The 13,574-nt window shown below is 33.9% G+C and overlaps 1 protein-coding gene and 1 long non-coding RNA gene across 2 annotated transcripts; one reads left to right on the forward strand and one right to left on the reverse strand.

The window, feature by feature from the left end:
* Positions 8,774-11,551, forward strand: LOC109361560 (helicase-like transcription factor). The gene is made up of 5 exons (XM_019607051.1): positions 8,774-9,260; positions 9,723-9,885; positions 10,062-10,128; positions 10,241-10,481; positions 11,085-11,551. Exons 1-5 carry the CDS (start codon positions 9,172-9,174, stop codon positions 11,293-11,295), a joined length of 771 nt encoding a protein of 256 aa, XP_019462596.1. The 5' UTR covers positions 8,774-9,171; the 3' UTR covers positions 11,296-11,551.
* Positions 10,240-11,070, reverse strand: LOC109361561. Its single transcript, XR_002109306.1, has 2 exons — positions 10,916-11,070; positions 10,240-10,727 (listed from the first exon to the last, which is right to left on the reverse strand). It is a non-coding gene; the product is annotated as an uncharacterized LOC109361561 (long non-coding RNA).

Below are 13,574 nucleotides of genomic sequence, written 5' to 3' on the forward strand. Positions count from 1 at the left end.
ATATGTATGCACATGCCCTGTTGTTAGGCATGTTGCACTTGGCCCTTTTTGTAGGTTGCTCATGATTTCTTTATGGACAAGAAACCATAGGAATCTTGGTGTAAAGGTTCATTGGAGTAGCTTATGCAACATAAGCTAGGAGCATAAGGCAGTAGCAACATTGGTGAATCAGCTTTATGTCATAATGCATCAGGATGATTACTTGGCCCATGTACATAACTCATGATTGGTATATTAACTTGTTATGAGCAGAATTGTTATTTTAGTTTGATTTTAGCATCATAGCATTTCACATATGTGTTAAATGTGATAGTGTATTAGTTTGTTGTTAGTTAAGTTAGTTAGCTTGTTGCTTGTTTCTCAAGCAACTTGCTTACATCAAGAAAAATAGATCTTTTCTTTGTAATCAAGATTATTCAATACAACATATCATTTCCATACAACTCTTCCTCCCTATTATGAATTCCAATATGGTATTAGAACTCTCTAAGTGAGAGCTCTGCTGCTAAAATCCACCTTTCTTCTTCTTCACAAATCTGCCACATTCGAACTACAAAATCATAAAGCCATGGATATTGAAGAAGGTGAAATACAAGATTCATACCAGGCTATCGACACCTCACAAAACCCAACCAGACCCTATTATCTCCATCCAGGAGAAAATTCAGGCACTGCACTAGTCACACCACCTTTGAATGGGAAGAATTATCACCCATGGTCAAGATCCATGAGAAGGTCACTTTAATCCAAGAACAAGTTTAGATTTGTAGATGGTAGGATACAAGCTCCATAACAAACAGATCCAATTTTTGACTCATGGGAAAGATGCAACAATATGGCTATATCTTGGATCACAAGATCACTCACAATCAATAGCTCAAAGCACCGTGTATGTTGATAATGCTCAAGAGCTCTGGGAGGATCTAAAGAAACGTTTCTCCAAGGGAGATCATTTTAGGATGTCATATCTATTCCAAAAAATTCACTCTATTAAACAAGGAGACAGAGATATTTCTACATTCCACACAAATATAAAGACCCTATGGGAAGAATTGGATGATTTGAGGTTTTTAACAACCTGTTCTCTCCCTATGAGGTGTAGCTGCAATCTAATGAAAATGACCAAGTATTGCAGAGACTTTGAATACACAACATGCTTCCTTAAGGGCCTTAATGATAGTTATGACACAGTAAAGGCCCAAAATCTTCTCATGGATCTACTACCAACTATCAACAAGGCATTTTCAATGGTCTTGTAGCAAGAAAGACATCATGAAGGATCAACATATGGAGAAAACAAGACTGTTATTAACTCCATCAATTCAAACCAGTCTTGGAGGAATCAGGGAAATAGGAATACAAGAAGAAGCAAATTGATTTCAATATCATAATAACAAGAAGACAACAAGAAAGCACATGGACAACATACACTAGGAAGGCCCATGGACCAAACAATAACAATAAAATATGCAATTTCTATGGAAAGGATAGGCACACTGTAGAAACTTGTTACTTCAAACATGGGTTTCCCCCCAATTTCAGGTTCAAGTCTAAAAAAGAAAATGGTCCCATCAATAGTGTTGTTGTTGACCAAGACATAAAGGATAAAGGACCATAAGGCAATCACATTGGAATCAACAAGGACCAACATGAACAAGAACTTCAAGTTGACACTTCTCACATGATTAATCAAATCAGCCATGAGCCCACCAATTATGATCACCATGCAATATCAGGTACCAACATTACTTTTAAGTCTTAGGTATTATATAGTGGAGCCATTGACCATGTTACTAATGATGCATCCAATTTCACAAACCTTAATCCTATCAAGCCTAAACATGTGAAACTCCCTAACAATATCACTATAATTGCCAAATTCTCAGGAACTGCTAACATGACTCACACACTAATTTTGTATGATGTTCTTTACATTCCTAGCTTGAAGTACAATTTGATATCCATTCATAAGCTAGCTTGCTCTTTAAAGTACAAGCTTGTATTTGATAAGAGCTTTTGTTTCATTCAGGATATGATTTCCTTGAAGATGATTGGACTTGCTGAAGCTCATAACAATCTATACATCTGTAAGACTGAGATGACAGCTAAGAGGAGGGTGTATTAGTTGTCTTAAATCTATGACAAATTATTCTGCAATTTATAGAGTTAGTAGCATCAGAAAAGTTATGCAGAAAAATATCAAGTAAATTTAAGGAGATAAGGGAGAAGTGAGTACTCAAAGATTTTATATTTGTTCACCTTCTTGTCCACCGAAGGTTACATCCAGTACTCTTACAACACAAAAGATTTCTCCACTAGATATTAAGATTAGTAATTACAAATTCTCACCCTGAGACTTCCTTCTACCTTACTCACTCTCTAATACCTGACTCTGTCCCTTTTTCTTATCACACCCTTGTGAAAGAAAGTATTTCAACAATTTGAATGAAGAAAACTTTAACAATATCAAGGATTGCTTTACAAGATTTGAACATTGTGATCTCTTGCAATCTGATAACTCTTTATACACTTAGTTATAATGCTCAGAAGGTTTGAAAAACTTTGAAACCACACTTAAAGCAACTTCAGAAAATTTAATCTGATAGTTAAGAACAAGTTGCAGAAAAAAGTGTTTCAGAAAATTTACATTGTGTATGTGAGTTGTTGCTATGAATTCTGAGTTTCAATGCCTTTAAATAGGCTTTTCAATCAGGCATAACACCTCTATGAAAAGGTAGGAATTGGTTGGAATGAAACTATTTCGTTTGGGGTGAAAGTTGTGTAGTTTGAATAAGAAAATATGGTGTAACAGCTCTGAGTAATCGATTACCCAAACATTCTACCCAACTGAATAATTGATTATCACAATGTGTAATCGATTAATCAAAGGATGTAATTGATTAATCAAACACATTCTGTCCAACTGAGTAATTGATTACCCTAGTGTGTAATCGGTTACTCAAATATACTATAACCTTATAATCGGTTATTCAAATGGAGTAATCGATTACCTTGTTCAGTTTTTTTGGCTAACTCGCTTCTCACTCATATAACATATTACTTAGTTATGGTAACTTGTTACTTAGTCACAGTAACCTGTTACTTAGATCCAGTAACTTGTTACACAATATTTTGAAAATTGTTTTCATTTATACTTGTAGTTTTCAATTTTCTTTTAAAATACTTTTTGAGCATTACTAATAATTGTATATTATATACTATAAAGATATAAGTACCTATAGACTTAGACTTAAGTTCCTTGAAGCTTTATCTTCATTGTCTTCATAAGTATTCTTCATTTTCTTCTTTATGTGATATTGGTGTCTTCACCAAAACTGTGTCAAGGCCAGGAGCAAGATTTTCTTCACAACATCTTGAACAGAGATCACACACTTACTAATGAACCACCACATGTTATTAATTCTTTAGACAAACATGTTCTTGATTTTGGCATTTGGCATTTCAGATTGGGTCATCCCTCTCATTCTATTCTGCAATGTATAAACAATAATTTGCCTTTTGTGAAATTTAAAAATAGTAGAATTTGTGATGTTTGCCACACTGTTAAGCAGCCTAGGCTGCCTTTTCCTAAAAGCAAATCTCACACTTCTCACCCATTTGACCTTATACATATGGACATTTGGGGGCCTCTTGGCCAACAAACCTTACATGGCCAGAGGTATTTCCTAATTATTGTAGATGATTTCACAAGACATACCTGGATCTATCTTATGGTCACAAAAGCTGACACAAGAAGATTTGTTAAAAACTTTTTCCAGCTGATCAACACTCAATACAATCAAAGAATTAAGATTATTAGGACTAATAGTGAACCTAAATTCATTATGCCTTCTTTTTATGACCACCTTGGTATTGTCCACCAAAGATCTTTGTGGAAACACCACAACTAAATTCAGTGGTAGAAAGAAAACATATGCATATCTTAAACACAACTACGTCCCTTTTGTTCCAAGCTAACCTACCTAAGTCATTTTGGGGTTATGATGTCAAGCACTCTGTTCACTTAATTAAAATATTAACTACACATGTGCTTCATTATAAATCTCCCTATGAAGCCTTATTTGGAAGGCAACCAGATCTTACCTATCTAAGGGTTTTTGGATGCCTTGAATATGCCTCTATCCTTGTTAATCATAGAGCAAAATTTAATCCAAGGACAAGAAGATGTATTTTCCTTGGCTATAGGATAGGAACTAAGGGATACCTCATGTATGACTTAACTTCTAAACACACATTCCTTTCACGAAATATCATTTTTCATGAGCATTCTTTCCCTTATCATAATATCCAGTCTGACCTCACACCTACTCATGATTTCAGTACTGACACTAATGACACTAACCTACCCTTACTCACTATGGAACCCATCCCTTATAACCTCTCCACTAATGACAATGGCAGTACCATCACAATTGCACTCACATCTCCTCAACCTGCCCCTACACCACCCATCCAATTAAGAAGATCACAGGGAACCTCAAATCCACTCAACTACTTACAAGACTATCATTGCAGCCTCCTTACTCTTACACCCACAAACACTAGTTACAAAATTAAACATCCTCTTAACAATGTTCTTTCCTATACATCCCTCTCATCCACACACTTGCATCATACCCTTTCTATTACTACCCCAACTAAACCAAAAACCTACAATTAAGCCATTAAGCACCCTGAATGGATTCAAGCCATGAACAATGAATTGACTGCTCTACATCAAAATAACACTTGGACCATTGTCACTCTCCCACCAGATAAAACTGCTATTGGGTCCAAGTGGTTTTATAAACTCAAGTTTCATTCTAATGGCATTATAGAAAGACACAAGGCACACGTTGTTGCAAACGGTTACAACCATACTGAAGGACTAGACTACAATGAAACCTTTGCCCCTGTCATTAAGCTAACTACTGTTAGATTACTCTTAGCCTTGGCTGTCAGGCAAGGATGGACCTTACACCAACTAGATGTGAACAATGCCTTTCTACATGGGGATCTTGATGAAGAAGTCTATATGACTTTACCCCGAGGAGTTTTATGCTCCAAACCAAATCAAGTCTTCAAGTTAAATAAGTCTATCTATAGGTTGAAACAAGCCAATAGATAGTGCTTTGCAAAACTTTTTACTCAATTACACATCTTAGGTTACAAGCAATCCTCACATGATCACTCTTTGTTTACCAAAGTTCACAACAAACACTTCACTACCCTCTTTATTTATGTGGATGATCTTATCCTAGATGGTGATGATCTAAATGAAATCCAATCTGTCAAAACTCGCCTTGATAGAGAATTCAAAATCAAAGACTTAGGATCTTTAAAATATTTTCTTGGCCTTGAGGTTGCAAGATCTAAACTTGGGATTTCTCTATGTCAGAGAAAATATGCCCTTGATTTACTCAAGGACACTGACTTCCTCACTTCTAAACCAGTATGCACTCCCATGGTCAAAGGTACCTCCCTGCATCAGTAGGACATTGATCCATACCATGATCCTGTTTTGTATAGACAACTTGTGGGAAGATTGCTTTATCTCACAAACACATGACCTGGCCTTAGCTTTGCCATATAACTTAGCCAGTTTATGGCTTCCCCTACCATCAACCATCATAAAGCCATGACCCGTGTTCTTAGGTACATAAAGGGCACCATTGACTATGGATTATTTTATCCTACCAATTATGTTTTACAAGTAAAGGGTTTTTCTGATTTTGATTGAACATCTTGCCCTGATACTAGACGTTCTATATCTGTATATTGTATATACTTAGGAGACTCTTTGGTTTCATGGAAATGTAAGAAGCAAAACACAGTTTCTAGATCTTCCTCTAAGGCTGAATATCGTGCTCTTGCAATTTCCATTGAAGAACAAACTATTTCACTTATTGCCTATTTCCATTGAAGAACAAGTTGCTGATATTTTAACAAAACCTTTGGAATCTAAGCCTTTTTCCTATCTGTTGGGAAAGCTTGGAGTGTTTAATCTATACTCTCCATCTTGACGAGGATATTGAATATATATATATATATATATATATATATATGTTCCTTTGTATATGTAGGCACATGCCCTATTGTTGGGCATGATGCACTTGGCCATTTTTGCAAGTTTCTCGTGATTTCTTTATGGACAAGAAAGCATAGGAATCTTGGAGCAGAAGTGTATTGGAGCAGCTTATGGAACATCAGCTAAGAGCATAAGGCAATAGCAACATTGGTGCATCAACTTTGTGTCATAGTGCACCAGGATGATTACTTGGCCCATGCCCATGACTCATGATTGATATATTAACTTGTTATGAGTAGAATTGTTATTTTAGTTTGATTTTAACAGCAGAGTATTTCATACATGTGTTAAATGTGATTAGTGTGTTAGTTTGTTGTTAGTTAAGTTAGTTAGCTTGTTACTTGCTTCCCAAGAAATTTGCTTACATTAGGATAAATAGATCTTTCCTTTGTAATTAAGATTATTCAATACAACATATCATTTCCATACAACTCTTTTCTATTATGAATTCCAATAGTTTTCATATAGATCAGACCTTGGACCTTGTTAAAACTCGATGGGCCATCGTGGATCTTGAACCTATTTGATTCTAGTTTTTGGTATTAGTGGTTGCATTGGATTTTTGCATGGATAATGAACTATCCAATCCACTTAAATAATGTGAATGTGAACAAATTCATTTCAGTAATATTTGTTTACAATGCACATGAGTTCACTAAGATAAACTTCGATCTATTCCACTTGGACACACATGGATTTAGAAAAATTATAATAAGGAAACCTACAAATACTATGGATGGAATTAAGGGTTCTCGACCCCTATTCTTGTCCTCCCCAATATATAATTTTGTTTTGTTTTTATGAATTGGAGGTCAAGTGTGTTAGATGCAATTTTTTTGTTAACCTTTTCCTATTTCTTCCACTTTTCTATCACCTTTTTGTTTTAAACAACCTTGAGTTTTCTTTTCAATCTTATTTATTCAGGAATATTTAGTGAGTTTAGTATTTTGTATTGAAGTTAAAAAAAACATTTTAACAAAATTCTTGGAGAGAAAGGGCTTACTTTTTATTATTTTAATTTTAATTGTTGAGTATTAAAATTGGAGAGAAAAACCAAAATTTTATTGGCCCCCTTAGCTATATCCATCCAACCATCTGTGACTAATACCTATTAATACCTTACTAGATTATTATTTTTTATAAATGTAGAATGCCTTACTAACTTTAGCAATGTGCCAAACTATGATGATGAAAGAAGAAATAATAAAGGAAAAGAATTCCTGCATCAAATTTGATATCCTAATACTAAATTCATTTCTTACATGAGCGAGATTAATGATGTTAAATTTCTTCAAATGATTGGTTATACATTAACAATATCAAATTTAGTATATGATTGTGTGCCTAGACTAATGAATTGTAGTGTAGAACAGGTTTGTCTATAATGCTCAAATCAGTTTAGCTTGCAACAACAGAACAAACATAGCATGGAAGGCTTGGATCGACAGGGCAAGCATGGAATGAGGGATGACTTGAAGGACTTGAAGGATGACATGAAGCTTGGTTTGGATCAGATTGCATATTCAGAAGGAAAGCCTTCAAGCAGTAGCATAAGGCTAGATCAGATTGACTTGGGAAGATTGGATCATGATAGCTTGGATAAGGAGATTGGTCAGACCTCTCAGTCTCGACCAAACTGTCCAACCAGCATGAATCTCATTGGCATCCAAGCTTATGATGGGTCTAGTCTTGTGCAACTTGGTGGACACTTCTCAATTAAGAAAATGAATGTTATTAACAACTTGATTCAAGGAAATCATAGGCTTGTTTATGATGCTTTTGCTAATCTTGTTCAAAAGCATCAAGCCTTATGCCTTTGTTTGTTAATTTTTGTAGTTTTGTTTCTTTGAAATCAATTAATGAAATTAGAGTTTTCTTTCATCCTCTTCTCGATATCCTCTCAATTTCTTATCTTTTATCTTGAATCAAGGAGCATGCAGGCACCATTTTAAGAAACAAGTTAAAGACTAAATTCATCTTTCATAAAATGTATAATCGGAAATTAATGATATTAAATTTATTCAAAATATTGGTCAAATAATATTTAGATATATCTGAAACCATTCAATATTTTTTTATACATTTTATATCAAACTTTGATAATTTTATTCACTAATTTTTTTAACTTCTTTTACAAAAATGAAATGATAAATTATAGGACTATATATATATCTTTTTGAAATAAAGTATTTACACTTTGAAATATTCCATTCAATAATTTCTCATACGCCTTTGCATCAAACTTACATAACTAACTTCTTTTAAAGAAAATAAAATGAGAAATTATAGACCAAAATTATTTATAAAAAAACACTTTTAATTTGAAATATAAATAACTCAAATTCCATTATACAAACTAGAGTATTTATAAACAACATGACTTAATCATTTTTTAAACTAAAATTTGTATATCAAAAGACAAAATATAATAATAAAATAAGGGGAAATACAAAGTAAAGTATGCAAAAAAAATCTAGAAAGAAAACAACACACATCATCATATGAACAAGGAACTTATTTATGATGGAGAGACAAATAATTATTTTTTCTCATATTTTCAATAACAAAAATATATTTTCAATTATAAATGAAAAGATTATTAAAAATTAATTTTTGTGTGTTACTATATGACATTTTCCCCTTCCTTAATATAAATGATTTATTCATGTGTTTGTCTTATCCCATCTTGGCCTCATCATATCATGATTCACCATTCCACATTCCATAAGGCATAGTGACACATCAAACCAAAACAACACAAATCAAAACAAAACATCACACATCATCATCATCAAACCCCATTCTCTTCTTTTTCTTTTCCCTTCATCCACTCCTACAACACAACAACTAGGAGAAAGCAATAGTTGCTGCTGCAAAGGTTGTGCATCTAACCCTATTGGTGTTAGGGTTATTAGTCTCCTCTTCAAGAGTGAAGAAGATTTCATCATCATCCACACCCCACAAGAGGAAAAAAAAAACAAATATTGAGAGTTTGAGATAGAAGTAGAGGATTGAGGAGTTCTTGGTTTTTTCTGTGACCCTTTTGAGTGCTGATTTTAAAGCTGTAAGCTTTTCACTACAATATGGAAATGATGCCATACCAGCTTTCTAGATTACCTTACCAAGAAACCCTGAAGCTGGTAGAAGCTGATATACAACATGCCAATGCTATGTAAATTTTTATTTCCTTTTCCCCTTTAATTTTATTTTCTCTCTTTGTGTTATCAACTTCTATTGTCTTTTATCATATATAATCGTTTCTGTATTATGAAAAATATGAAAATTCAACAATAAAACAAAAGGGGTTTTTGTAAGGAAGGAGTGAGTTTTGACTTAGTTAAAGGCTTTATAGGAAATGAAATGGCTAGTCATCATCATCACCAATTTTTAAATATCTGCTTGCTAGTGATTGAGAATTTGAGGTTGATCATCTTTAATTGTTTTGTAGTTATGCTTAAAGAAGCAGGAGCATATGTACACATTCATTGAATTTGTGATTCAAAATCTGAATTTGGTGATTAATTTGATTGTGGAATTAATTGTTTGGAGCTATGATTATGTCTATGTGTATGATTATGTGTGTGGTCTGTGGTGTGCTACCTCTGAAACTCAATTCTGGGTCTGTGTTGTTTAGGGCTGCTGCAATTCCAAGAGCCAAAGGAGGGACTATTCTCAAAATGAAATTGGTTTACAATCACATGGCTCCTCTCTTTCTGTTGTTGCTACAGTGGATGGATTGTTCTTGTGCATGCTTTTTACACAGTTATCTCAATCTCTTCCACATACATATATACAAAGTGAGTTCCTATTTCCTAGATGAATGTATATTCTCCACTTCCAATTCTTATAAGCTGCTGATTCATCAAAATTGGTTTTGTCTGTTGTTTTTACTTTTTGGTATATAGATTAACTACTGCTTTTAATTGATACATATTTTTTCTTTTGTTCTTTTTGCTCTCTTATTTTACCAAAGATACAAAATGATGGTAGATCAAACATTTCTTCTCATGGAAGGAAAGCAACCATCAGGGACTTTTATGGTGTGTGAAACTTTGACTTGGAAAAAGCAAATTAGTTTTGAAGTGTTATCTTCTGTGGCTGCCTTCACTGATTATTTCTCAACTTGTTTGTGGTTTAAAAATTGAACTTCAGCCGTTATATTGCCATCTCTTCAACGTCTTAATGGTAGCTTGGAGAAGATGGAAATGTATAAGGAAGGAAAGTCTGGTATAGAAGGTTCAAGTTTTGGCAAGGAGATGATTGAAGGAGATGGGAAACTAATCAATGTGGATTTGGAAAGAGAAGATGAATGTGGGATATGCTTAGAGCCGTGCACCAAAGTTGTTTTGCCTAACTGCTGTCATGCTATGTGTATCAAATGCTACCGCAAATGGTAATCATATTAGAAGTTCCCAACTTTGTCACGAATTATGTTATCCATGCTTGCTTAGATACACATCACTTATCATCTCCATATGATTATAGCTAGTCCCAAATTATATATGTAGGATATGCTTAGAGCCCTGCACCAAAATTGTTTTGCCTGATTACAGTCATGCCATGTGTAGCAAATGCTATCACAAGTGATAATCACATGAAATGTTCCTAACTTTGTCAAGGATAATGCTATTCTCACACACTTAGATACACATCACTTGTTATCTTTCACTGTCGGATTATATCTGGTCTCACACGGTTTCCACACCTACACTCTATTTATGCCACACATGCCTATTGTGAAGTGATGTACCCCTTTAGGTTCTGTTTGTAAGTTGGTTTTGGAGGCTAATAGAAGGAAGGGAAAGGCTTGAGAGCCATAAAATACACTTGTGAGATGGCTCTGAAGCCTTTCCCTTCCTCCCCAAAAACTTAATTCACAAACAGTCCCTAAGATGAGTAACTAACATTATTATTTAGTCACCTTAGTACTTTGTATGCATACTGGTTTATCCCTTTTCATTTCTAGCACTCTTATGCTGATTCTTGTAATCGTTAGGAACACACGGTCAGAGTCGTGTCCTTTTTGCCGTGGTAGCTTGAGGAGAGTTAATTCCGAGGATCTATGGGTTCTTACTTGTAATGAAGATGTTGTTGATGCGGAAACAGTTTCGAAGGAGGACTTGTTGCGGTTCTACCTCTATATCAATAGCTTGCCTAAAGATCACCCGGATGCACTTTTCTTAATGTATTATGAATATCTCATTTGATTTTCTATTAAACTGAATAAGGAGAGAAATGTACAGATAGGGAAATCCTGACTGCAAATGTGAATAGAGTCTGGTAAGAAATATGTCTGATCATGTTAGACACAGTTATGCTAAGTTAAATTTCTGGAATTTGTCCAGAATAACCATTATTAGCCTGTGATGTATCTCCATTGTAGACAATGTATAAAGTACTATTACAATTAACTATTTCTCATGCAATGGTATCATTTATGGGGAAAAGTTGTTTGCATCTGCATATCAAAAGAGGTCACATTTTTATAGTGGTCAATCCTTTCTATATCTTTTGATGCTTAAGATTATCCACGTAGTTTAAGTAGCCATTAAATGATGTAGAACTTCGATACAATGTGACTAAAATAATCTCATTTAATTCATATTAGAAATTAAATTAAAAGGAAATGAAGAGATACGAGTGAAAACAGGAGTAATATTTAAGGGTATAATTAGAAAATAAAGGGTATATTATTAGTTAATTGTAGTGTTCTTAAAACTGTACCGGTTATCAAACCAGTCAGGGTATTGGTACAGTGACACAGTGGTTCAACTGGTAATTCAATAATTAAATCGCATGCCGGTTAAACCGGACATACCTGCTTATATTTATTTATGTATATGACAAACAAATTTCATATAGGTAGATATTCAAATTTATAATTCATAATCTACTCAAAATTCACTAAACAAACAACTTTAAATCTTTAACAAATTCAAAGTCTAAATTACAAAACATATATCAATCTAAAAGTATCACTTAACAACCGTAAAATATAAATAAATGACACAAGTTCACAACTCACTCTACAAAACAAATAAATTTGGAGTTTTAACATTTAACATCAAGGAGCCAAAGTTGTCTCATATCGAGATTATATTTTGGCACCAAATCTTATCTTCAGACAATACTCCAAGATTACACAAATGTCACTCTTAGGAACCAAAATGTGTAATCTAAATATGTTTTGGAAGCATGGGCCTTGAAGTGTTGAAGAATTGGAAAGATAGGTCACTTTGTAATGGGTTTTTAAGTTTTTAAGTTTTTTTTAAAAAAAATATGTGTATAAACCAGCCGGTTTAGTCAAATACCGGTCAGTTCACCGATTTTGACCGGTTTTGATACTTGGTCGGTTCAACATCTGTCCCATACCGGTTAGGGGTCCAGTTCACCAGTTTTCCGGTCAAACTGGCCGGTACGGTACAGTTTTTATATCATTGGTTAATTGCTAAAACTGGTATTGCAAGGAATAGAAACTGAAAGAAGAATTAGGGATTCAAGAGCAATTTGCTCTTGAATTTATGAAATTCTATTAAAAGAAAGAGATACAAGAGTAGAAGAATGAAATGGAAACCGCTATGAGTTTCCATCCCAACCGAATTGCTCCAATTTAATTATTCCACATTTACAAAATGTCAAAAACTATTCTTACAAATTTTCCCTTATCTATTTATACACCTAATACACTAGTCTGTCTAACTAGTAAAGGTATTCTAAGAATTTTCTCTGTATTTAATTCAAACAACTACTAACAACTACTAACAACAAACTTCTTTTCTACTACCTATACCTACCCTATCAGTTAATACTGTACATACAGTAGGTAATAGACTGAATTTGTTTTTCAGCATAATTACTCTTAACTTATACCCTTTGTTAATTTATAGTTGAATGGTGCGCAACTAATATTTATGGTATTTTATAGGAGGGGTGTGTTCTATTGACTATTGCGACTCTGGAAATTTGGACCATTGATTTGTACAAAATAATTAATGGTGGTGTTCATTAAAAAAAGGCATGACTTTGTTTTGTGCATGATCCAATGGTCAATGTTTCCTGCTTCACCTTTCATACAAACACACTTTTCTCTGCATACTTGATATAATATGTGTCCCAGTTGTGTTGAGCTCAAATACTTTGCTATTTTTCTAATCATTTTGTTCCTACCATTTCCTAAGGGTTAGTTTGAGAGTTAAATTTTGGAGGGGAAGGAAGGGAAAATGAAAGCTTATGAGTCATCTTACAAGTGTATTTCATGGTTCTAAAGTCTTCTGTTTCCTTTCCTTCCCCTCCAAAATCCAACTCCAAAACCAACCTTAAGGGTGTTTGTGAGTTGAGTTTTGAAGGGGAAAAAAAGAAAAAGAATACTTAAAAGTCATATCACAAGTATATTTCATGATTCTGAAGTCTTTCATTTCTCCTTGTTCTCCCCCAAAATCTAACTCGCAAACAGACCATATATAATTTCTCCCCCACCCATCCAACC

Source organism: Lupinus angustifolius, chromosome LG12, assembly GCF_001865875.1.
Source record: "Lupinus angustifolius cultivar Tanjil chromosome LG12, LupAngTanjil_v1.0, whole genome shotgun sequence".
NCBI classification, from domain to species: Eukaryota; Viridiplantae; Streptophyta; class Magnoliopsida; order Fabales; family Fabaceae; genus Lupinus; species Lupinus angustifolius.

Bases quoted from the DNA above. Each gene is read 5' to 3' on its own strand.
- LOC109361560 (XM_019607051.1), top strand. From the start codon at position 9,172: ATGGAAATGATGCCATACCAGCTTTCTAGATTACCTTACCAAGAAACC. The intron at 9,886-10,061 runs GTGAGTTCCTAT...ATTTTACCAAAG, and splicing joins TCCACATACATATATACAAA to ATACAAAATGATGGTAGATC. The intron at 10,482-11,084 runs GTAATCATATTA...TGTAATCGTTAG, and splicing joins ATCAAATGCTACCGCAAATG to GAACACACGGTCAGAGTCGT.